Source organism: Pipistrellus hanaki (assembly GCF_964339955.1).
Source record: "Pipistrellus hanaki genome assembly, chromosome: 15".
In the NCBI taxonomy this organism is placed as follows: Eukaryota; Metazoa; Chordata; class Mammalia; order Chiroptera; family Vespertilionidae; genus Pipistrellus; species Pipistrellus hanaki.
In genome coordinates this window covers 936,868-962,400 of record NC_140517.1, presented here as the reverse complement: position 1 = coordinate 962,400, position 25,533 = coordinate 936,868, and the positions used below count along the sequence as shown (strand labels likewise).

General features: G+C 62.5%; 1 protein-coding gene across 2 annotated transcripts in view; it reads left to right on the top strand.

Annotated features, from left to right (window-relative positions):
* ZNF536 (zinc finger protein 536) overlaps positions 1 to 25,533 on the top strand; it is a gene marked incomplete at its 3' end in the record, with an annotated part of 171,967 nt that overhangs the window by 107,309 nt on the left and 39,125 nt on the right. For both annotated transcript variants that reach the window (XM_084905463.1, XM_084905462.1), the window contains exon 3: positions 15,767 to 18,004. In XM_084905463.1, the coding sequence (XP_084761589.1) occupies positions 15,769 to 18,004 (2,236 nt within the window). In that variant the 5' untranslated portion in view covers positions 15,767 to 15,768. The remainder of the gene's footprint in view (positions 1 to 15,766; positions 18,005 to 25,533) is intronic.

The following is a 25,533-nucleotide window of genomic DNA, read 5'->3' as shown; positions in this document are numbered from 1 at the left end:
GGCAGTGGCTTACCGTGGCACCAAGGACATCCCGGTCCCGTCCGGAGCAGCTGCTGCGTGGCCCCGCAGGCGACCTCTGGCCCGAAAACGGAGAAGCGGCTGGAGAGCCAGAGGCCGCGGCCGGGCGAGAGTGGTTTCCGGTTGCCCTGGCTCCAGCGGGCCCTCGGACGCCTCTGACCACGGCCGGGGGCAGTGTGCAGGGTGGGCGCTGCCCGGCCTCGCTGCCGAGACCAGCCCTCGGCCGTGCCTGTCGGTTCCGGGGGGTTGGTGCCGCTGGTGGGAGCTCAGGGCCCCATGCTGAGCGCACGGTGGGCCAGAGGCCCTGCTGCCCCGAGCAGCCTTCCGCCCTGGGCCAGGCCGCCGCCTCTGACCCGGGAGGTCCCCGGGGCTGGGTGCAGCTGGGTCCGGGGCTGGGTCCGGGGCTGGGTCCGGGGCTGGGTCTCTGGCTGGGTCCGGGGCTGGGTCCGGGGCTGGGTCCGGGGCTGGGTCTCTGGCTGGGTCCGGGGCTGGGTCCGGGGCTGGGTCCGGGGCTGGGGCTGGGTGCGGGGCTGGGTGCGGGGCTGGGTGCGGGGCTGGGTCCGGGGCCGGGTCCGGGGCTGGGTCCGGGGCTGGGGCTGGGTGCGGGGCTGGGTCCGGGGCTGGGTGCGGGGCTGGGGCTGGGTCCGGGGCTGGGTCCGGGGCTGGGTCCAGGGCTGGGTCCGGGGCTGGGGCTGGGTGCGGGGCTGGGTCCGGGGCTGGGTCCGGGGCTGGGGCTGGGTGCGGGGCTGGGTCCGGGGCTGGGTCTCTGGCTGGGTGTGGGGCTGGGTCCGGGGCTGGGTCCGGGGCTGGGTCCGGGGCTGGGTCTCTGGCTGGGTGCGGGGCTGGGTCCGGGGCTGGGTCCGGGGCTGGGTCCGGGGCTGGGTGCGGGGCTGGGGCTGGGTCCGGGGCTGGGTCCGGGGCTGGGTCCAGGGCTGGGTCCGGGGCTGGGGCTGGGTGCGGGGCTGGGTCCGGGGCTGGGTCCGGGGCTGGGGCTGGGTGCGGGGCTGGGTCTGGGGCTGGGTCTCTGGCTGGGTCCGGGGCTGGGTCCGGGGCTGGGGCTGGGTCCGGGGCTGGGTCCGGGGCTGGGTCTCTGGCTGGGTGCGGGGCTGGGTCCGGGGCTGGGTCCGGGGCTGGGTCCGGGGCTGGGTCTCTGGCTGGGTCCGGGGCTGGGGCTGGGGCTGGGTCCTAGGCTGGGTCCTGCACTGGCTGTGATGGGAGCTGCCGCCTCCGGGACAGGCTGGCGCACAGTAGGCTCTCAGTAAACATCCGCTGAGTCACCGCGTCAGAATCTCCTCTTGGCTGCAGAGCTCCTGGGAACCGGAGGGGAATTCAGCGGCCTAATCCCTCCAGCCTTTCTCTTCCCGCGCTGGCCGCAGTCTTTGTCCCAGCTGCTCCCGCCGCCCTCACCACCTGGCCGCCTGCCCCCCCCCCCCCCGCTCCCCCCCTCGTTCCCCGCGGCTCACCCCCGTTCCCCGCGGCTCACCCTGCAGAGGACACGGCACGTGATGGCCTTCGGGCGCCTCGCCTCGGGGGGCCCAGTCTGGTTCGGGGGCTCCCCAGGACACGAGGGGCGGGCGCCGGTGGGGGGTCCTCTCTGTGGGGCTGCAGCGGGATCTGGGTCTCATTCGCTCTCTTGTCCAGCTCCCTCGGCCGCAGGGCCGCAGGGGGCCGTGTGGTTCCGTGGGCAGATGCGTGGCCGTGGACACGGTGTCAGCGATACAGCCACTGGCGGGGGCCTGTGGGCAGGGGCCTCACCGTGGGGCCTGCGTTTCCTCCCGTGACGTGTGTGAGCTGCTGGTCACTGTGGTGAGCATTCCGGGGGCATGGAGGACGGGCTACGTGCAGACGGGCCCGGGGCCGCCCTCACCGCCGTCCCCCTGCCTGCTGCCCGCGCGGCTCCCGCTGAGAGCCAGGGCTGCCGGTCTGAGCGCCGTCCAGGGGCCAGCCGTGGCTCCGGCTTCAGCCTGCCACCCAGACCCCTCAGACCTCATCCCGTTAAACTCTTCCCTCCGGTACCCATCACATGCCTCTTCCCGGCTGTGGCCTTTTCTCCGGGAACTAAAAAGTCATCACCCTCTTCAAATCCATCAAAATCGTCTTGACCTCCAAGGAGGGCTGTGAGCTGCCCTCTCGCCTGCCAATTTCAGGAGCTGAGAAGGATACTGGAAAGAAAGGAGGAAGCAAAGGAGGAAAGATCTTACGGAGGACTAGCATCTGAGTTACAACATGTTTGGTTTTCTTTTTGCTTTGCTAGTTATCTTTTCATCCATCCATCTGCCCATCTATCCATCCATCCGTCACCCATCCATCCATCATCCATCCATTCATTCATCATCCACCCATCCATCATCCATCTATCCATCATCCATCCATCATCCATCCATCATCCATCCATCCACCCATCCATCCATCCATCCATCCATCTATCATCTATCCTTCCATTTTTCCATCCATCCATCCATCCATCATCCACCCATCCATCATCCACCAATCCATCATCCATCCATTCACCCATCCATCCATCCATCTATCATCTATCCTTCCATTTTTCCATCCATCCATCCATCATCCACCCATCCAACATCCACCAATCCATCATCCATCCATCCATCCATCCATCCATCCATTATCCATCTATCCATCCATCTATTCACCCATCCATCATTCATCATCCATCATCCATCATCTATCATCTATCCATCCATCATCCATCATTCATCCATCCATGTATTTATCAATATCTTTCTATCCATCCATCTGTGGTGTCTAGAATGGTGCCTGGCATAGAGTACTTGCTCAATAAATACTTGTTGAGTAGATGAATGAATGAATGAACAAATCAAATAAAACCCAGAGGTTTCTACGTGGAGAGTTTACTTCCTGTCAGCAGCCCCAGCAGGTCCATGAGATTCAGGTGACCTGACTTCACACCTTGTCCTGCGGAGAAGGCCCCTCAGGACCCCCTGAACCCGCAGAGCTGTTTCCCAGTGCCGCCATCCTTCCTGGTTTTCTTCTCTGCGTTCCTGGCCCCCGCCCCGCCCGCCCCGCTGCCCCACCCTCGGCAGCCGGCCCTTTAAAGGGCAATCCCATTGCACTTTAATGAACAGCGTTCTGATGAAAATCATTTCAGATAAATCTTTGTACACATTCTTAATCACTTCCTCGGGTTTAATTGCTCGGCGTGGAGTAAAGGGAATGCACGTGGAGCCGTCTGATTACCTGTTGCCAAATCTCCCTGCCCTTTAGGCGGGTTATGTCAGATTGTTACCTGCCCCCAACCCACACAGATCATAACTGCCCTTCCCCCACGCTCTGCCCATACTCAGTATTACTCAACAAAGCCCTGCTAACTTAACAGGTGACTAATGCGACTCTTCGTTTCTTGAGCTTAATATATACACGTATCTATATTTTATGTGGTTATCAGTCTTTCTATATATATATATATAGCTGTCTCTCTATAACTATTTCTATCCCGTCATCGCTCTATCTCGGCATCTATCTGCCTCCCTTTAAAGGAATGTCTGTAGGTCTTCGGCGCGCCACTGGTTATGCCTTTTACTGCCCCGTGTGGTTTCCTGGGATGTCTGAATTTTTCTTTGAATTGTAGGATCTCTCCCTGCGCCAGAGGTTTTGACCCTTTGTCTTTTACATATCCTGCAAGTGTTTCTCCCAAGTTTCTCACTGGCTGTTTAATTTTGTACATGGCATTTTTTAATGAGATAAAGGGATTTAGAGATCAAATCTTTTAATCTATTCCTTTGCTGCCTTTTGTGTCATGCTTTGAAAATAATTTCCTACCCCATTATTATATTAAGATACTCCTCAATTCACCTCCTTATGTATTTATGGTCCTATTTTTAAATGTAAATCTCTAATCCATTGAGTATTTATTTTGATGTATATTACTAGGGCAAGGTGGTATCTACATGCATTATACATGTATGTACTTACTCATGATTTGCTATTATGCATGAGATTTTAAATTTATATTTTCTAACTCATATAAAATATAGAGGAATTTGTTTTGGTTTTATATAAGAAAATTTGTTTAAGAGTCACATTAAAGAAATATGGAATACAAAATTGAAGTCTTTAAATTTTTAAAAATCATTATTATTATTTTTATCACCATTTACTCCCCTCCCCCTCCCCTTACCCTTTTTCCAGCTCCACCTACCTTCCTTCATCAGTGTTGTCCTTGTCCATGAGTTCTTTATCTTTTTTTCTCTCTCAATCCCACTATTTCCCCCTCGGCACCTTCTCCCCCTACAGAGCTGTCTTCTGCCTGCTCCCTGAGTGACTGTCTCTATTTTGCTCCTTAGTTCAGTTTGTGCATTAAACTCCACCTGTGAGTGAGATCATATGGTACTTGTCCTTCTCTGACTGGCTTACGTCACTCAGCATAATGCTCTCCATGCCTTCTCATGCCCCCTTCCTTAAAATTTACTTTTGTCACATTTTCCAGATGAATTTGGGATTTCATGTGCTAAGTTTGGTAGATATTCCTATCAGCGATTTGACATGGACTTGTAGACTAATTGCATAAAACTTACATATTTACCACATCGCCTTTCTGTCCATGAACATGGTATACCTATTTATTCAGGTCTTATTTTAACGCCTCCCCATCAAGTTTCATATTTTTACTTTATGTAGGTCTTGCCCATTATTTATTATACTTAGTTCTAGGTGTTTAAGATTTCCTCTGATAATTTGCTGTTGGTTTACAGTGTATAAGAAAGCAATTATTTTCAGTGTATTGATTTATCTTTGTCATCTTACTGCACATTTACTAATACCAAGGGTTTTCTACTTCTTTGGATTTTGTGCACACAGTCATTTTTAGTTGCTAATAGTGACACTTTTGTCTTGCCAAGAATTCTATCTCCTATTTTCTTTTCCCATTTTACAAAAAACAACAACTGTGTTTGCACTGGCTAAGACCTTCAGGACAGAGCATCTTGTTGCCAGCTTCAACAAAAACGCTTCCAATACCGGCCCATCACACGCGATGCCTGAGGTAGACTCTTTATCTTTTAATAAATCAGGAGGGTACGCTGGATTTTTATCGTGTGTCTTTGGGACTTTGTTGATATAATTTTCTATAGGATAGTAATACGGTGGATTTCTAGGATTCCTGTTGGTGAATGAGTCCTGAATGATGGGACTCGGTTGTGGTTTTCTGTTGAGGAATTATTAAGAGGCTGCAAGGTTCATTTCACTAATATTTTATTTAGGCCGTTTGCATGGATGTTTGTAAATGAGATGCCCTCTGGCTTCTGTGGGGGGGGAGGGGCAGCGGCAGAGTGCTCTCCCTTTCATCATTCTTCTCCTCCCGTTTTCCTCTGCTCCTCCCCTCATCTCCTCCCTCCCCCTCCTCCCCTCCTTCCCTTTCCTCCCCCAACTCCTCCCCTCCCTCCCTCCCCTCCTCCTCCCCCATCCCTCCCTCCCTCTCCCCATCCCCTCCCTCCCCTCCTCCCTCATCTCTTCCCCTCCCTACCCCTCCTCCCCATCTCCCTCCCTCCCCCTCCTCCCCATTCTCCTCCCTCCCCTCCTCCTCTCCCTACCCCTCCTCCTCCATCTCCTCCCTCCCCCTCCTCCCCCATCTCCTCCCTCCCCTCCTCCTCTCCCTACCCCTCCTCCTCCATCTCCTCCCTCCCCCTCCTCCCCCATCTCCTCCCTCCCCCTCTCCCCCCATCCCCTCCCTCCCCCTTTTCCTCCTGATTCCCCTTTTTCTTCAAGAATGGACCAGGGCCCTTCCGTGTCCCCGTGCTCTGGGCCCGTTTATAGACACGGAGGCTCATCCCGCTGGAGGCCTCAGGAGTGATGAGTCTGAAACGGATGGGCCTTTTCTTTTTTTGTAATTTCTTTTGGATGTAACTGCCCATTATCTTTTAATTGCTATGATTATGATTTTATTCAGGTATTTAACATCTCCCTGAGTCATAGCAGATCCTTTTATTAGATAATCGTCCATTTTAATATAGGATTTTTAATGGGATAACGTTGTTTTGTATTGTATTGTGATTTTTAAGTCTTCTTTGTATCTGATTTTATTTCCCTTCCTCAGTCCTGATGTCGTGTGTGTGTGTGTGTGTGTGTGAGTGTGTGTGTGTGAATGTAAGTGTAAGTGTGTGTGAGTGTGTGTGTGAGTGTAAGTATAAGTGTGTGTGTGTGAGCGTGTGTGTGGTGTGTGTGAGTGTGTGTGTGTGTGTGTGTGAGTGTAAGTGTGTGTGTGTGTGAGTGTGTGTGAGTATGTGTGTGTGAGTGTGTGTGTGAGAGCCTGTGTGTGTGAGCCTGTGCTTATGTGTGTGTGTGTGTGAGAGAGAGCCTGTGTGTGTGAGTCTGTGTGTGAGTGTGTGTGTGTGCACAGGTGGCTTCACGCTGTGGCTGCCCAGGAGCCTCTGAAACCCGTTATTTCCCCGTCATCACTGGCGTCTGGTCCCAGGCAGCTCCTTCCCGTCTGCGCGTGGGGCTCGTCTCCTCCCGCCATCAGAGTCCTAGGAAGCACATCGGGCGTGGAGGCACGGCCCGCGCGCTAATGACCTGGAGCCCGGCTGGGCCGGTGACCCGCGGGGCGCCGCTCAGGCCCTGGGGGCACAGCCCTCGGACCCGCCCCCTGGGGCAGCGGCGGCTGCTGTGGGCTGGACCCATCGCCCCAGCGCCCGAGGGCATATCGCCGCCTCTGCCATCTTCTCTCCGGAGAGAGAAAACGAGCTGGATTCCCCGGTCCGGCGAGGGCGCAGGGCTGTCCTGTCTTCCCGCGTCAGAGGAGGGGCTGGCGGTGAGGCTCCCAGTGTGGGGGCTCGGAGCGGGTGACGGTCCCAGCAGGCGTGGGAGGCCCAGGAGGCAGAGAAGGGAGGAGTCAGAATGTTTCTTTCTGTTGTTGATTTTTAGAAGGAGAAGAAGGGAGAGGGAGAGGGAGAGGGAGAGAAACATCAATGTGAGAGAGGAAATCTGCCAGTTGCCTCCCCTACGGGCCCCTTTTGGGAGGGAACCCCAAAACCTGGGCATGTGTACTAACTGGGAATCGAATCGGCGACCACTGAGCCGCACCGGCCAGGGCTGGAATGAAAAGCTTTCTGTAATCGGCAGGAAGGTGAGCTGGCTCCTTTTATTCTGCATTTCTCACGGAGGCCCCTGTGCACTGCGACCCTTGCCGGCCACCGCAGGGGCCTGCATGGGTGTCCAGGGCGACCTCAGGACGTGCAGGACCCCCTTCCCCCCATGGAGCAACCGGGTCACCGTGAGAGGCCTTCCCCGCGACCCTCCCCTGCGTGTCCCCGCACCCCGCCACCCCCTCCGCCGCCCCGGGGAGAGGGAGCCGCCCCGGGTTCCGCCAGGATTTAATAACGCTGCTCCCGTTTTATTTATTTTTATAATTACCTTTAATTTAGAGCATGCGATACAAACTCCCATTTAGGGTAATGATATAGTTTTCTCTTAAATGCATTAAAGTAAAAAATAGTGAATTAATTAAAAGGATATTAGCGGGGCACGCACACCGCAGAGGTGGGGCCTTCCTTCGCGGGCGGAGCTCAGGCGGTGCCTGGGGAGGCCTTCCGCCCTCTGCTTTACCTGCTTCCCCACAGGAGAGGGGATTTGAGCTCGGGAGTTCGGGGCGTCAGGGAGCAGGGCTCCTGGGACACAGGGACCCAGAGGCTGGACATGGGCCGAGCCTCAGGGACAGTCCCTGCGGGCACGGGCCTCCCTCACGCACGTCAGAGCCCGATGTCTGAGAAGGCTCTCGGGCCGGCCTGTGGGTGGTGGGCTCTGCCTCCCCGCACCTTCCCCTGCTCTGACGCCACCTGGCACTTCCTGTGCTCCCACTGCTCTCGGGTTTGGCACCCGGAAATGCATCCAGGCTCCTTGCCACAACCCTCGAGTGCCCAGCGTGTAGAGGGTGCTCGTTCACTCGTCCCATCCACCTACCCACCCATCCATCCATTCATCCATCCATCCACCCATCCACCCATCCATCCATCCACCCACTCATCTACCCATCCACCCATCTACCCACCCATCCATCCACCCACTCATCCACCCACCCACCCATCCATTATCCATCCATCCACCCATCCATCCATTATCCATCCATCACCCATCCATCCACCCACCCATTATCCATCTATCCACACATCCATCCATCCACCCATCCACCCACCTATCCATTCATGGATCCATCCATTCATCTATCCATCATCTACCCACCCACCCTCCCACCCACCTATCCATCCATCCATCCATCCATCCATCTTTCCATTATTTATCTATCCATCCATCCACCCATTTACATACTTATCCATTCATGGATCCATCCATTCATCTATTTATAACCCATACATCATCTATCCATCCATCCATCCATCATTCATCATCCATCCACCTATTCATCTACCTCTCCACCTATCAATCATTCACCCACTCACCTATCCATCCATCCATCCATCCATCCATCCATCCATTGTCCACCCATCTACCTCCCTATCCATTTATCCATAACGCATCCATCACCCATCATCCGTCCATCTATCATCCATCCATTCATTGATGCATGCCTTTACCCCTCCATCCCCTCAGTAAGCATGGATTAGAGTGCTCTGTATGTTTCCCAATAAAAAGTTAAACGGAAGTGCTGGCTCCAGGGATTGGGCGATGACAGGGAGGCGCCGTCACTGCCATTGCAGTTAGTGGGGAGGCTCCTGGGGAGCAGAAATGGGGCCGTGGCCGCTCTGCATCAGGTGGAGGGAGGGAGGGAGGGAAGGAGGGAGGGAGAGAGGGAGTGTGTCCGTCCGTAGATCCTCTTCCTCAGTCACGCTGGGCACCGGCTGCGGAGTCCGGGGCGCTGGGGGGAGCAGCAGTTGCCGTTTCGTAGATCAGAGGTTGCATGTGCTGGGCCCCGACCAGCTGTGTCCCTGGAATGAGAGGTGGGCCCTGCAGAGCCGGCCTCCGGGGCTCACCGGGCAGGGCTTCCTCCCGGGCCCAAGGGGGCCAGGCTGGCAGCCCCAGCCGCGGAGGCGGGCATGGGGCACGGGGGAGGGAGGGAGGTGCGGGCAGGTGGGCAGTGGACAAGCGGTAACGAGTGGCAGACCCAGGCTCCCGTCAGGGTGCATGAGCCTCTGGAAGGAGAGAGGCAGGTCTGGGGTCTCCCTCCATCTGGGGCTCTCCTGGGCCTGGCCCGCCTCCCTGTTGCTCTGGGGGCCCTTGGGGAGTGGGGAGGACCGCCCTGGGGCCACCCTGAGGAATTGCTGGTGCCACCCCAGGCCCCGGGGATGGCTGAATCACGCCTGGCTGTAGCTCACCTGCACTCCCCGTTCGACACGCCCCCCTGGTCCAGGAGACCTGTGTCCGTCCGCCCTGCTTCCCAGACCTTATCCTCCCTGCTCCCCCCCTCCTCTCCCAGCCTCCACCCCCCCCCACCCGGCCTCACGCACCTCATAGGTCCCCCATCTCAGCAGCGGACTCGGTCGGCTGTGTCTGTGGGCCCCTCCTCCCGGAGCCACCTCGGAGGCGGGAACCGGTCCCGCCGTAGACCCCTCGGTCCGCCCACGTCCTGCCACACGAGGCCTGACAGGTGTCATTCATGATGGCCTTACCTTCCAGTCTCCCACCGAGCTGTCAGCTGGCTTTTTTATTTTTTTATTTTGGTAGAAAAGCAAGAGTTTATTGACCACAGCAAACATATACTTAGGAGAGAGAGAGAAACAAGGAAGGACATGGGAGGAGGAAAAGAAGGAGGAGCAGGGGGAGGAGCAAGAGGAGGAGAAGAAGGAGGAGAAGGAGGAGGAGGAGGAGGAGGAGAAGGAGGAGGAGGAAGAAGAGGGGGAAGAGGAGCAGAAGGAGGAGGGGAAGGAGAAGGAGGAAGAAGAGGAATAGGAGGAAGGAGGAGCAGGAGGAAGAGGAGGTGGAGGAAGAGGAGGAGGAGGAGCATGAGCAGGAGGAAGAGGAGGGGGAGGAGAAGCATGAGGAGGAGAAGAGGAGGAGCAGGAAGAGGAAGAAGAGGAAGAGAGGAGGAACACTCACCAGGAATTGCCTGGGGTGCCGTGGGCCTGTGTGGGACCGGCCGCTGACCATGTGCATTGGAGAGAGTGAGGGCCTGGGCTCTGTCCGCACTCCCTCCGGGGGAGGTGGGCAGTGGACAGCTCTCCCACCCGGACTCCCCTGGTTACCCCGTGGCTGCCACGTCCACAGCCCGGTCTGAACGGCACGTTGTCATTAGCGACCGCAGCCAGCACTTAGCCATGTCTGGCCCAGCTCGCAGCATCGCCCGCACGTCCGTCCGTCCGTCCGTCCATCCGTCCGTCCGTCACCTCAGGAAGGTCCCTCGCTGCCTTCCTGGGACTATGGCTCACCCTCCGGGCGCACACCCTCGGCGTCCTGCCCCCGGGAGCGTCTGCGATGGGTCGTTCGGGGCCCACGTCGCCGGCGTGGGTGGTGGGAGACGGAGAACAAGGTCCTGGCTCAGCACGGAGCTCCGGGCCAGCACACGGGCGTGAAGTCGCCGGCTTATTTTTGTCACCGCGTTCACCGCTGTTTAATGACCCCGAACGGCCCGCCGGTCCGCGCTCCGTGCTCGGGGCAGGAGCGGATTGTGCTGATGCAACCTGAGCGCGCAGCGTGAGCCCGACAGTGGGAGAGGGGCCTGCTGGAGGGCATTGTGCGGCCGGGGCCGTCTCAGTCACCGCCCCGGTCAGGAGGAGGACGAGTCCGGCGAAGGCCGAGGGCGGCGCCGCCCCCGGGAGGGGGTCCGTCTGCGGCCAGAACCCGGGCCGCACAGCGTTCGGGGGAGGCCGTCTCCGGGGCCCGGCCGCAGCCCCGAGCCCCCTCCTGCCCCGCGCCGGCCTGGGGGCTGCGAGCTGGGGGCGCTGGGAGGCGGGCCTCCCCACGCCGATAAAAAAGGAATATTTGGCTGTGCTTGGCTAGTCAACAGTATTCCATTTTTTAAAACCCAGCTGCAATGGCAATTTTGAGTCATTTTATTTCCCCACCACTCTTCTTCATGGTGCGCGGTAAGACCCTCGCTGGCAAGATCTATATTTTTTGGACGATTCGTAAGATTGCTTTCCCCCCTTCCTCCTGTGCTAGCAAAACGGAACCGTGTTCTGTGTAAAATGCATTTATACTCGCTGCAGCTGGCATCTCTGGGGCCGCTGGTTTCCGATGTCCTTCTGCGGGAGGCGCCGTCCGGTCTCCCTCGGAGGAGCTGCCGCAGGAGCCGCCGGCCGCGGGCGCTCCGGTGGCTGCGGTGATGAGGCGGGAGGGCGGGCGATCCGGGTGCCCGCTGGTGGGTGCCCTGGGCCAAGGCACCCTCCCGGAAACGGTCGTGGCGTAGCTCCCGCGGAACCTCCGGCCCCAGAAGCTGTCCTGGGCCCACGTGGTGGCGAGGCTGCCACGGCGGCCGGGACTCGGGCCCCGCTTGGTTCTTGGTATGTTTTCTTTTTTAAAAATATGTTTTTATTGATTTCAGAGAGGAAGGAAGAGGAAGAGAGAGAGAGAAACATCCATGATGAGAGAGAATCATGATCAGCTACCTCCTGCACAGACCGACTCCATGGGCACGCACACACACACACACACACACACACACACCTGTGCACACACTCCTTGCACACACACACCTCTGAACACATTCACCTGCATGTGTGTACGCACATGCACACACGCACTCGCACTCGCACTTCTGAACACACTCCCCCTACATGTGTCACACACACACACACACACACACTCATACACACTCACACCTCTGAATACACTCCCCTGCACACACTCTGTACACACACACACACACTCATACACACTCACACCTCTGAACACTCTCCCCCTGCACACACTCCACATGCACACAGACACACACACCCACACACACTCACATACACTCATATACACTCACACCTCTGAATACATTCCCCTGCACACACACTCTGTACACACACACACACACACACACACACACTCATACACACTCACACCTCTGAACACCCTCCCCCTGCACAAATCCACATGCACACAGACACACACACCCACACACACTCACACACACTCATACACACTCATACACACTCACACCTCTGAATACACTCCCCTGCACACACACTCTGCACACACACACACACACACTCACACACACACACACCTGTGCCCACAGCTGCGCTGTTTCTCCTCCCCCTGAACTTGGCATTCTGCCTCTCAGGAGCCTTTTGGTTGCTTCCCTGTCATCGGTGGCCGTGCCCTGGCCTCTGGCGCGTGTCCCCGGGTGACTGGCCAGCCAGGGGTGAGTGAGTGCTGGACGTGGGACCTGGCGGCTGGAGGCTCTGGGTGGACCCAGCGCTGAGGCCCAGGCCGGGCGGGCCGCCAGCCCATCCTGCCGCAGCCGCCTTGGCCCGGCCAGCTCCCGGCTCCCTTCTTTCCAGGAACTCCCTCCCCTGCACTCGGGCTGGCGCTGGCGCTGGCACTGGCCGGGCTGACCCATCTGGGCACCTGCTCCTGGCACTGCAGGCTGGGTCCCCGCGGAACTGGCTGACCGTCTGGCACGGCCCTGCCCTCGGGGCTCTGCTCATGCCTGGCGTGTCTCCTGGTGGGCTGGCGCTGCTCAAATCCTCGTCCCTGTGGGTCCCATGAGACCTGGCCTCTGCCCCCTGGTGCCCGTGGGCACCTGGACAGGAGGGCTGGTGGCAGCGGGGTCTCCCCAGGGGGCAGCCCGAGGCCCTCGGCTCTGGCGCGTCTGACTGTGGGTGCTGATGGGCTTGTGCGAGGCTGAGTTTGGGGCCCCTGAGGGTGGGGCTCATGACCCTGGGCTGTGGTGAGAGGCCTGCTCACCCCCCTTCGGCGGGCAGCACGGAGCCTGCACTGCGCTCGCCTGAGACGTTCTCTGGGACCAAGGCCCACTGACCTGGCCTCACGGGAAAGCAGCTGCTCGCCGGACGCCGGAGGGTCCACGCCAGACTCCCCGGCGCTGAGCGCTGGGAGGGCGGGTGGGGCCGGTCTGGAGAGGACGGGGCATCGGCCTCAGACCCGGGGCACAGGGACATGTGAGCCGAGGCCCGAGTCAGAAGAAAGACGCTCTCGGCCTTTGCTGGCTCTGGGACATTCTGTGTTCAGCAATGGCACTTGACCAGTTGCACAGAGGGTTTTTAAAAAGCTCTGTTGATTGAAAAAGGAATTTAAAGTGAAAGAGCCGTGTCCCCAGACCCCCCGGGAAAGGCCTGCGCGCGCTGCTGGACACGTGTCCACGGCCCCGCGTGCCTGGGGGCGGCGGGCGGGCCTCCCCGACCCGCTGTCTGCTGCCGGGTGGCAGGGGCGGCGCTCAGCCTCCCGCCTCCCCAGGACTGGCCGCAGCCTGGAATCGGCCCGCCTTCTGGCCGCGCGTCTGCGGAGCCGCCAACGGGCAGCCTCTGGGCGCGGGCCCTCGCCTTGGCTCCGGACTTCGAGAACGTCCCTGCCCGCCGGTGCCCTCGGGCTGGGATCCGCGTTTGCTCAGGGGAGGAGCGAGCGTGGCTCAGCCGGGGGAGAGGGTGCGCCTTGGAGGCGGTGAGAGGCTGGGCACACGGCCTGCGGTCCTGGGGACCTCAGCCAGGGCTCTGCACCTGGGCATGTCCCTCGGTGCCCGCCGGGCCGGTGGACGCCAGGACTGCCGGGCCGGCAGCCATGTCTCTGAGGCCCAGCACCGGGCCCGGCACGCAGGGCATCTCGGCAAGTTACTGAGATGCACGACTCACCACAAGCAGTCACTCCTTTGGACCGGTCTCCAAACTGGGCCTTGGAAAATCACAATAATAACAATTTTTTGAACCATTTGACTGCCACCAGGACAGGAAGATGGCCAACTGGAAGGTCTCTCACTGCAGGCGCCACGGCAGGTGCCCCACGGCGTCCACGTGAACACGCGGACCTGCACCACGCTGGCGCTCTCTGCCCGTGTCTGTGCCTCCCCCGCCTTGTGCCCCACAGCCACCCAGCCCAGCCTGTCTCCCCGGGGCCTGCTGGAGACCCCCGGCGGGCAGCACACCCCGGGGCCCTGACTGTGCGTCCTCCACACCCGGGCTCTGTCCCCAGACCCCCTGAGGAGTCAGGGGCCGGGCACCCATCCTGGCGGGGGGGTGAGCGCCACTCGGGCCCACCTGGCTGGCCGGGACATCCCAACGGCGGGGCCCGCCGAGGACTGCTGGCAGCTTCGTTCCGGGGCAGGAAGCGGGTCTGGGCTCCTGGGGGCCGTGGGCGGGCGGGAGCGGGGCTCTGGGAACAGGAGGACCCAGGCGTGGGCTCCTGGCTGCCCAGAGCGGAATTCCCGGGGGCTTGCCGTGGGGCTGGCTCCCGCACCCGCGCCCGCACGGCCTGGCTCCACGGCCCTGCCCCGGCTGGAGGGCGGCGAGGCCAGTGCCGGAGGGGCGGCGGGGCCGGTGAATGGCCCTGCCCCGGCTGGAGGGCGGTGAGGCCAGTGATGTGGCCCTGCCCCGGCTGGAGGGGCGGCAAGGCCGGTGATGTGGCCCTGCCCCGGCTGGAGGGCGGTGAGGCCGGTGATGTGGCCCTGCCCCGGCTGGAGGGCGGCGGGGCCGGTGACAGCCTGGCCCGCGCTGCGCGCTGGTGTTTAACAAACGGCTCCGCGTCCTCATTCTCTGCAGAGCTGCTTCCGCAGGTGCCATTTGTACTCATTACCGGGCATCGGGAAAGTTATTAAAAACGCTCAGCCTGGGCGAGGGTTCTGATGGCGGCGGCGCCGCCTCTAATTGGTCTTTATCTAGTTCTCCGAACGATCGCCTTAAGCCCCGCGCCCGGCCTCGGAGACGGTGCGGCCGACGGACAGGGAGCCAGCGCGTCCCTGGTGGGGCCTCGCCCCACCCACACCTGCGCCTCCTCGGCGACCACGGCTCAGCCAGGAGGCCGTGCGGCCGCCTCGGCGGGCACAGCTCCCCGACGGCACCCTCACGGCGTTCCGTGGCATCAAGGGTTAAACCTTAATCTCCGAGGTTTGCAAAGCTGCTACTAGCAGTCTCCTTAAAATTTAATATACCTCGTTAATGCTTCCTTGCAAACACTGAAGGATTTTTATGATTATAATCATGTGTTACAGCACCTAGCACTGTTTCTAAGCAGCATACTAATCAGCTTAATGAGATATTACTGCACTTTTTGTTGACTAAAGCAAAACCCCTTTTATTGTTCCAAAGCCTGTCCTTCGCTTTATTTCCCCCCAAAACATTATCTTGTTTTATTACGTATCGGTAAATATCATGCCATGGGTGTCTCTTTCTTTTTCCTTTTTTTTTTTTTTTTTTTTTTGACCAAAACATGAAATAACCCCTTTCATCTCAGAGTGGCGAGTGCATTGGCGTGGGAACCGGAGCTCGGAGGGAGGGGGCAGCCGTTGCGCTCCGGGGCTGACTTTGAACCCAGCCAACAGGTGTGGGGGTCCCGCGGGGGGGAGGGGGCGGGAGGGAGGCTTTCCCACGCTGACCGCCCCCCCCCCCCGCCCCATGTGTTATATTTCAGGTAATGAAAAGTGGTAAAACATTAATAATTGAGCTGCGAATGAGTAATTGCAGTCAGCAAATAGGAAATACAAGGGAAGACGATGCATTGCCCAAACAAATGGGGGGACCAGAGCCACGGTGCATCGTTGGCATTGAATAATTCATTTTTAAAAATTATTATTGTTTTCCAGTCTCATCCCCGAGTGTGATGGTGCCGAGGCGGGGCCGGGACCGCCCGGTTCCACGCCCCATCTGACCTCTCTCTCCCTCTCCAGGGATGGAAGAAGCCAGCCTGTGCCTTGGAGTGTCCGCTGCCGCCGCCGCCGCCTCGGCCGACGCCGAGCCCCGCCGCAGCGGCCCGGTCCTCAACGGGCAGTATGCCATGAGCCAGAAGCTGCACCACATCACCGCGCAGCTGGGCCAGGCCTTCCCGGACCTGCACCCGCGGCCGGGCGCCGAGGACAAGCCGCCCGCGCCCCTCGAGGACCAGGCGCACGTGGCCCTGGGCGGCGGCCCGGGCCTGGGCGGCCCCATGGCGCTGCTGGCCGGCCCGCTGGGCCGCGACCTGGACTCCGGCCTCAACGGGCGCGTGGACCTGCAGCAGTTCCTCAACGGCCAGAACCTGGGCATCATGTCGCAGATGAGCGACATCGAGGAGGACGCGCGCAAGAACCGCAAGTACCCGTGCCCGCTGTGCGGCAAGCGCTTCCGCTTCAACAGCATCCTCTCGCTGCACATGCGCACGCACACGGGCGAGAAGCCCTTCAAGTGCCCCTACTGCGACCACCGCGCCGCGCAGAAGGGCAACCTCAAGATCCACCTGCGCACCCACAAGCTGGGCAACCTGGGCAAGGGCCGCGGGCGCGTGCGCGAGGAGAACCGCCTGCTGCACGAGCTGGAGGAGCGCGCCATCCTGCGCGACCGGCAGCTGCGGAGCAGCCTGGCGCCCGCGCGCCCGGACCTCAAGCCCCCGCCGCCCCACGGACACGCGCACGCGCAGCCCGCGCCCCCCGCCGCCGCCGCCGGCCACCTGGCGGCCCCCGCCGCTGCCGCCGCCCCCGGGGCGCCCGACGCCGCCCGCCCCGCGCCCTCGCCCAAGCCCGCCGCGGGCGGAGGCGGGGCCGCGCAGGAGGAGGCCGCGGCCCCCGCCGCCGGCTTCCGCTGCACCTTCTGCAAGGGCAAGTTCAAGAAGCGCGAGGAGCTGGAGCGCCACATCCGCATCCTGCACAAGCCCTACAAGTGCACGCTGTGCGACTTCGCCGCCTCGCAGGAGGAGGAGCTCATCGGCCACGTGGAGAAGGCGCACATCACGGCCGAGTCGGCGCAGGGCGCGGGCGGCACGGGCGGCGGCGAGCAGGCGGCGCACGAGTTCCGCTGCGAGGTGTGCGGGCAGGTGTTCAGCCAGGCCTGGTTCCTCAAGGGCCACATGCGCAAGCACAAGGACTCCTTCGAGCACTGCTGCCAGATCTGCGGCCGCCGCTTCAAGGAGCCCTGGTTCCTCAAGAACCACATGAAGGTGCACCTCAACAAGCTGTCCGCCAAGGCCAAGGCGCCCGGGGAGCCCGCCGCCGCCGCCGACGCGCCCGCGGCCCTGGGCGGCCTGGCGCCCGAGGCCCACGCCAACCTCTACTCCCGCTACCTGTCCTGCCTGCAGGGCGGCTTCCTGGGCCCGGACAAGGCGGGCCTGGGCGAGCCGGGCGGCCAGGGCCCGCTCTACAAGGCCGAGCTGCCCCCGAAGGACAAGGACGTGCTGGGCAAGCTGCTGGCGCCCATGGCGGGCGGCGGGGCGCACGGGGCCGCCCCCGAGGGGGACAAGCACGCGCTCCTGGGCTGCCTCAGCCTGGTGCCGCCGCTCAAGTCCAGCTGCATCGAGCGGCTGCAGGCGGCGGCCAAGGTGGCCGAGATGGACCCGGTGCACAGCTACCAGGCCTGGCAGCTCATGGCGCGCGGCGTGGCGGCCGAGCACGGCTTCCTGCCCAAGGAGCCCCCGCGGCCGCGCGGCCCCGAGGAGGCGCTGGCGCCCGCGGGCGTGCTCTTCGACCGGGACAAGCGCGAGTACGTGCTGGTGGGCGCCGACGGCTCCCGGCAGAAGGTGCCCGCCGACCTGCTCCCCGGCGCCAAGGCGGCCGGCCCGCGGGACCCGCTGGAGGGCGCCCGGGAGTTCCTGGCGCACGGGCCGGGCCAGGCGCTGGACTACCACCTGCAGGGCCCCGGCGGCCTCAAGGACAAGCCCACCGAGTGCCCCGACTGCGGCCGCGTGTTCCGCACCTACCACCAGGTGGTGGTGCACTCGCGCGTGCACAAGCGGGACCGCAGGGCGGAGGAGGACGGGCCGCACGCGGGCCTGGAGGAGCGGCGCGGCTCCGGCAGCGACCAGGAGTCCCAGTCGGTGAGCCGCTCCACCACGCCCGGCTCCTCCAACGTCACCGAGGAGAGCGGGGCCGGCGGCGGCCTCTCGCAGACCGGCAGCGCCCAGGAGGACAGCCCGCACCCCGCCTCGCCGTCCTCCTCAGGTAGGCGGCCGGGCGGCCGGGCGGGCGGGCGGGCGGGGGGGCGGGCGACAGCCGCCGGGCACAGGCCTCGGTGGGGGGCGGGGGTGGGCCTTTTCTGCTTTTCAATGTCAGGTCTGAGGTCAGCGAGGTCAGGGCCGAGGTCAGCATGGCTGGTGGGCGCGGGAGGACCTCAGGGCCTGTCTGTCTGGTGGAGAGAGGCTGCCATTGTGGCCCTTGGCCGTCCCCGGAGCCCTGGCTCCCACCCAATGTCTCAGACCCTCCTCCCGTGTGGCAGGGTGGCCCTTGGGCACGTTCGCCCCCGGGGCAGACCTCTCCCTGTAACTGCCCTCCCGCCCGCCCCCTCATGGCCTGCCCCTGCTGGCACCCTCTGCTCTCCAGCGCCCGGGGGCCCGGAGCCCGCTCCCCCAATCTTCCCCCCCAGACCAGGCCCTGTGGGGTCCCTTCCAGAATCGCAGCGTGCCCTCTCCCCCCCCCTCCCGCCAGCTCCTCTGTGGCTGGGAAGGCACGGAGCTTTGACGGATGTGCCAGTGCCCATCCCGCCACGCGCCGTGTGCATGGGCGATGCGGCCTTGGGGTCCAACACAGCGAAGCAGCAAATCTGTCATCAGAACATCAGCAACACGGAGGCTTCATGGCCCATTTGAAGAACACACACATATGCACACACATGCACATACACACACATGCACACACACGCACCTACACAAACATGCACACAAGCACCTACACGCACCTACACACACGCACGCACGCACCTACATACACATATACACATGCACACATGCACCTACACACACACACCTACACACAAGCACACACACGTACACACACGCACCTACACACACATACACACACCTGTACACACACACATGCACACGCACACACACACAAATCCTTGTACCTCCCAGGGCCGAATCTCAGTGGCCACCTGGCAGGCGGGCGGCCCAGGCCGGGCCCAGCCCTCGGCTCGGACGGGCAGGGCAGTTGTGCCGAGCCCTCCTGAGGAAGGCGCCAGCTCACACCGTCCTCGCCCCGCAGCCGCACAAACGCCCCGTCACTAACGGCAGCATTGATTCTGCCATCAGCCATTAAGCCCAGAAAACAAATGGCGGCTCCGGCACCTGCAGGGCGGGCGGCAGCGAGGGCGGGGGCGCGTGCTCTCTTAAAGTCCCCCCCCCCCGTTCTGATGACCGTCTGTGTGCGGGGCGGTGACCGCGGGCACGGGCCGCCCTCCGGCCGGGCAGAGCGGCTGAGATGAAGTGTGTGCCGCCGGCTTATCAGAGACCAGGACCGACTGTTAAGACACATAAATCTGAGCGGCACATTCCAGAGATTCCGATAGCACTTAATGCCGCTGCTTAAATACCCATGAAACACACTGTCTGCTCCGAGTCCCCGCCCGGCGGTGATTTATCTCCGGCGGGAGCCCCGGGGAGGCCGCGCGGGACGGAGCGCCGGGCGGGGCGGCCGCGCCGAGGACTGACCGCGGCCCGGGGCGGGCGAGGGGCAGGGGGACTGCAGGCCTCGGTGGGAATGGTCCCTGGACGCGGAGCAGCAGAGAGAGGGCGTCCCCTGTCCCCGGGGACTGTTCCCGGCCGGGGAGAGGCCCCTGGCGCTGGGGAGTGCGGTCCCGGTGCTGTTTTGGGGACGGGGGACCTTCGAGGGGCAGAGAGAGCGGAGCGCAGGCCGGTTCCCCTGCGCCGGCGGCAGGCGGCTGACAGGTGTCCGCGCCTCTCGCCGGACCCGCTGAGACGCAGAGGGCTCGGCGGAATGTTCCGGCGCCAAATGCTCGCCTTCTCCTCGCGGCGGCTCCTTCCCCGCGGTTTTCTCACCTTCTGGCTGAGCGGCGGCCCCCACGCTCTGCCTCGCCGCCGTGCCCGGCCTCCAAATGTTCTCGCCAAAAGCCGCTCTGCCCTCGCGGCCCGCCGGCCCCCGCCTCGCAGAGCCCGCGCCCCGCGCCGCGGTCAGCTGGTCAGCGGCGCGCTGTCCCGCCCCCCCTGGAGGCTGCGGAGTCCCGAAGGCTGACCGCGTCCCCGGCGGGCGGCTTCCTTCCTTCTTTCCTTCCTTCCTTCCTTCCTTCCTTCCTTCCTTCCTTCCTTCCTTCCTTCCTTCCTTCCTTCCTTCCTTCACCGAGGCCCTTCCCGGGCTCTGGCCGAGCCGCAGCCTCAGGCCCCCTGTCCACGCGGCTCCCGGGGATTAGAACCCGACCCCCAGTCTGTTCCCTCCTCCCTCTTCCTTCCCAGGACAGAGCGCCTGGAAAAGAAGCCTTTACATAGAACAGGTGACACCATAGCTGTTTTATTATCGCTGTCAGAGAGGGACCGCCCGGGGAGGGCGGAAAGAGCCGGCGTGCCCTCCGCAGGGAGAGAGGCGCTCATGGAGGCCTCTGGCTTCCCCGCGGCTCCCGGCGGCCTGACAGCCTCGCCACCCTCCATCTCCGCCCGCGCCTCTTCTCCTCGGTGGAAGCTGGGTCAGGAGGGCCTGGGAAACCGTGTCTCCAGACCATCACCGGCAAACCTTCCTTTACAAATCGCTGCTCTTAACGCGACCGTCGCTCTGAATGCATCACCCCCCTTTCTGCCGAGCCCCTGGGCGCGGAGGCGCACAATGAACGGCCTTTGTTACCGACGCGGGCGCGGGGCCGGCGAGCGGCTGTTTAAAACGGCAGCTCAGCCCCGGACGCTGCCAAAAGGGTCAAGTTTGCGATCAGACGGCGGTGATTGCCGGCCGGCGGCCGCCCCTGCCGGGCTGGGGTGGGTGCAGCCGCTGGTGCTGTGAGCTGGAGGAGGTTCGAGTCGGTGAGCGTGTGAACGCCGTGCCGGTGAACCGGAAAATGTGTTTGTTCTCCGGAGCGGCGGCGGGAGCCAGGGCTCGGACAGATTGAGAGGCCGTGCGTTCTCGCCGGGAAGGGGCAGAACCGGCCGCATGGACCTCCCCCGCCCCCGCCGCCCCTTCCCCCCGGCTCATCCCCCCGTTTTTGCTGCTGTGTGCGTGGCTGGCGGATGGTTTCACACCAGCCGGTGTCTTTCCTGTGTCCGTGGCCAAGGCCAGCGAGTGAGTGACGTGGAGGCAGCGGAGTACAAACCCTCGTGACATCGGGAGCGGGTGGCTGTCTGGACGTCCCCTCGAGGCTGGCACGCATGCCCACCGCCCAGGCCTCCGTCCGGCATCTCTCCCCGAAAGCCCCGCAGAGCCCGGCCCGCATCCGAGCGGCACGCCCCCCGGAGGACGGCCCGGCGCCTGCATCTTCAGGCTTCGCGTGGAAGTCACCTCGGCGTAATTAAAACTTAATGTGCTGGGAAACGGCCCGGCTGCCCCCCCCGCCCCGGGCCTGCCGAGAGGGCTCGCCGAAGCCTGGACGGGGAGGGCGCCCAGAGGCGCCGACCCTCGAGGGTAAATAACGCCGCCGAGTTCTGGGGAGCCAGGGAGAGCGAGAGAGGAGAAGGCCCTTCGCCCCCACCCTGCTGGGCGGCCTGTCCAGCGGGCACGCGCATTGTTTGGTCAGCTGGGCCCACGCCTGGCCTCCTCGGTGCCGGCCGAGTGGCATTCCCATGTAGGGGTCCAGCTTGGACAGGCCCCGTGACCACAGCCTCAGCGGCCGGCGTCCAGCCCCGGGCTGCACAGGGAGACCCTCGATTCCCTTTCCTGTGCCCCCTTTTTCTCCGGGGGCTTCTCCCCGCCCACCCCGCTCCCATACACATCCAGGCCCCAAAGCAGAGGGGGTAAAAAAAAGAAAAATATTTAAATCTGAGGATTAAGATCTTTTTCTTTTTTTTTGCTTGTGCATTTCAATTGTTCTTAAAATATTTGGCAATGTCAATTAGTAACTGAGCGGAGTTAGCTGATGAACACAATTTTCCGGGAGACTGAGCGCCCTATTGTTGCCGCGCGCACAGCAGATTTCGGAGGCCATTATCATGCGCGGCTGCCTGGCCCAGCTGCTTCCTGCAGCAAAAGCCAAACTTCCCACTGGCGCTGGGGACCCAGGCAGCAACAGGGGGCTGGGAGCCCCAGGGCGGGGAGGGGGCCTGTCCAGGCTCTTCCAGGGAACCCGCCCACCCAGGCTCCTCCCTCCGGGGCCTCCCTCTCCGGCACCTGCACGGCCCGCCCGCCCGCCCGGCTGGGGATGAAAAGGACCAGGGACCCCCTCCCGCCTCACCCCGCCCCCCTCTCCGGGCACGGCGGCCACTAATCTCCGTGCAGAGCAGAACTTTAGAAAACAATAATCCCATTGACAAATGTACTTAAAAACCGTTAACCCGCTCGGAGGCCGCGAGTGCCTTCCCAGGGACAGGCTGCTGCCTCCTTTTTATTAGAAACAGAAGAGAATAGAAACACGTCTTTTTTTCTTTCGTTTTTTTTTCTTTTCTTTTTACAAAGATGACATTAGGAACGTGGCATCGGTCAAACGGGGAGCTGGTTTCCGGTTCCAGAGGCACCTGCTGAGCGGAGGAGGGTCTGCGGTGCCCCTGTGCCCCTGTGCACCCCGCTCCCTCTCCGCACCCCCGTCACCCCCCCGGCCCCCGATCCGGAAGCCAGCTCAGGGAACGGACACGCCGCAGGCTTTTAAAGCTCAGCCGTCCAGACCGGGGCCACCTGCAGCCCTTCCACCCGCAGGCCTGGCCGTGTGTGCAGGCGCCGCCGCGTGTCGGTGCAGACGGGCGGAGGGAGGGGGAGGCTGGGCTCGGGTCCCAGGCTGGACCTAGGCCGAGGCCAGCCAGCTGACTCCCGGCGAGTGTCAGGTGGGGACCGGTCAGCGGGCCGGGCGCCCCCTCTGGCCTGCACCTTCCCTCCGGCGTGGGGTGGTCTGCCCACAGGCCCGGGGCGGCAGCTGGCGCGAAGGGGCCCTCGGGGCCCGGTCACACCTCCCTCCCGTCCTGGCTGGACAGCGCTCAGTGGCGGTTTGCAGAGGCCTGCTCGCTCGTGCACCGGGGCAGGTGCTGGGAGCTGGACTCAGCCTGTCGGGGGCCAGAAGCCCACGTGGCGTGCTGCCGCTGAGCGTGTCAGAGAGAGGCGTGTCCTGGCTCAGTGGTGGGGCCTCTTTTTATTTTTAATGTGTGTTTATTGATTTCAGAGAGGAAGGGAGAAGAAGAAAGAGAAACATCCATGACGAGAGAGAATCGGATCGGCTGCCTCCTGCACGCCCCCCACCCCGGGGATGGAGCCCACAACCCGGGCCTGTGCCCTGACCGGGTATCGAACCCTGCCCTCCTGGTTCCTAGGTCGGTGCTCAGCCCCTGAGCCACGCCGGCCGGGCACACGGTGGAGGAGCTGAGCGGCAAGGCCGCCGGGCGAGCAGCCGGCTCCGTGGCTGCCTCCCGCGCTGCGGGCTGGCGGGGCGGGGGCGGAGAAACACCTGCAGGGCCGGAGATTGGATGTGTGTGCACATCCCGGATTTGTGATGATCAGGCTGAACCTTTGCCATCTCCCAGCCTGGGGCCTGCTCGCTGCCCTTCCGGGCTCCTGCCCCCTCTCCTCTGTCGGCATGCGCCTGTGCCGGCTGGTCCCGCGCCCCCTGGGCCGGGCTGGCGTGCTGAGGGGGAGGCGGGGGCACAGCCAGGCGTGCCCAGGCAGAGGGGCAGGGGCTCCCCGCGGGTGCGGGCAGTTGGCGGGGGGCTCGCCGATCTCCCCGGGAAGGGAGCATCGCAGCAGCCGAGACGCACGGCGGGTCCCCCATGCCTGTTCCTGGCAGGACGGGGCGACAGCAACATTTACTTAAGCTGCGGAGCTTGGCACAGCCGCCCAGGCGCCATCTGGAGAGGCTCCTCAGAAAGCCCGGCTCCTGGCACTCAGAGGAGCCGCGTGGGCGGGGCTGCCTCCCCGGGCAGGGCCTGGGCATCCGGGCACCCGGCAGGCGAGGCGGGGCAGGTCCTCCGTGTTGGCCTGTGGTTGCCGCCCTGTCGGCCTCGGCAGCTGGTCCCGCCAGACCAGGCCCTGGGCAGGAGCATACCCACCCCGCCCCCCCGGCCATGGGCCCATGTGTGGACCATGTGCCCACCCCCCAGCCATGTGCCCACGGGTGGACCGTGTGCCCACCCCCCGGCCATGTGCCCACGTGTGGACCGTGTGCCCACCCCCCGGCCATGTGCCCACGGGTGGACCGTGTGTCCGTCCCCCGGCCATGTGCCCCCCCCCCGGCCGTGTGCCCACGGGTGGACCGTGTGCCCACCCCCGGCCATGGGCCCACGGGTGGACCGTGTGCCCAGCCCCCGGCCGTGTGCCCACGGGTGGACCGTGCACTGCACGTTGCTCACCGTTTGCACCATTCGGGTGTGCCGTGGGGGCGGAGGTGCGGAGCCAGGCAGGGCCGTGGGGGTCGTCACCGGCACTGCTGACATCACGGGGCATGTGGTGCCTGTCGGCGGGCCGGGGCCGGGGCCGGGGCCGGGATGGAGAACCAGGTTCGGCCTGTGATGTGTGGGGGGGCCTGCACGCCTCACCCTGGGGATGGAGCCCGCAACCTGGGCCTGTGCCCTGACCGGGAATGGAACCGTGACGCCTGGTTCACAGGTGGACGCTCAGCCCCGGAGCCCCTCGGTGGACTCCATTCTCCCTCTTGCTCAGGCCGCTTGCTGGGCTGGACCTTAGGGGACGCCGGGCCTTCCTTTCTGTCTGACCGCCGTCCGGGCCTTCCTTTCTGTCTGACTGCCGTGGGTCCCGCCGCGCCCTCGCCTCTTCACCGCGGTAACATCCCGGGACGCGGCCCCCGCCCGCCCCCGCCCGCCCCCGCGGACGCCCCGCGTCTTCGATCCCCTCGAGAGGCGTCTGGCCCGCGTCCAGCGCGTGTGTTCAGCTCAGCGTGAGGTGTGAGCGCGTCACCCGCGAAGACCACGGCAGATGCCACGCTCCCTTTGCTGCTAAATATGCTCCGTCGTGACAGTAGGTGCCGTGTTTTAGAGCAGTTCGCCCTGAGAAGGGGAGGGCCCTCGGCCACGCGGCTCGGGGACACGAGCCGGTTCTGCTGAGGGAGGGGCTGGGAGAGCCGGGCCTTCCCGCGGCCCCGCCCCGCGACCTCTCTGACCTTCACCAGCGACCCCCTCCAGGACGGACCCTCCCTGCTTCTTGGTTGCTATGGCTGTGGCTCTTTAATGACATGGCAGTTGTTTTCCAAACTATAAATTCCCATTCCTGTTAGACGCTTAGAAAATACTGATAAATAAAGAAAAAATTAAAAAAAAACACAATTTTTTATTGATCTCACCAAGGGAGAGGGTGAGGGAGAGATGGAAATATCACTGATGAGAGAGAATCACCTGTCGACTGCCTCCCACACGCCCCCTCCTGGGGGTCAAGCCTGCAACCCGGGCATGACTGGGAATCGAACCGTGAATTCCTGGCTCCTAGGTTGACACTCAGCCACGGAGTCACGCCGTCCGGGCAAATGAAAATGACTTTAAAAATATGTCTATGGCCACCGCGACTCAGCAGTGACCTGCCCAAACCCTGGTGCATTAGAGATGGATTTCACAAGAACCGGTCTTCCTGCGTGAGCTTCTACGTGACACACTTTTTACTTAAATGCATGTCCT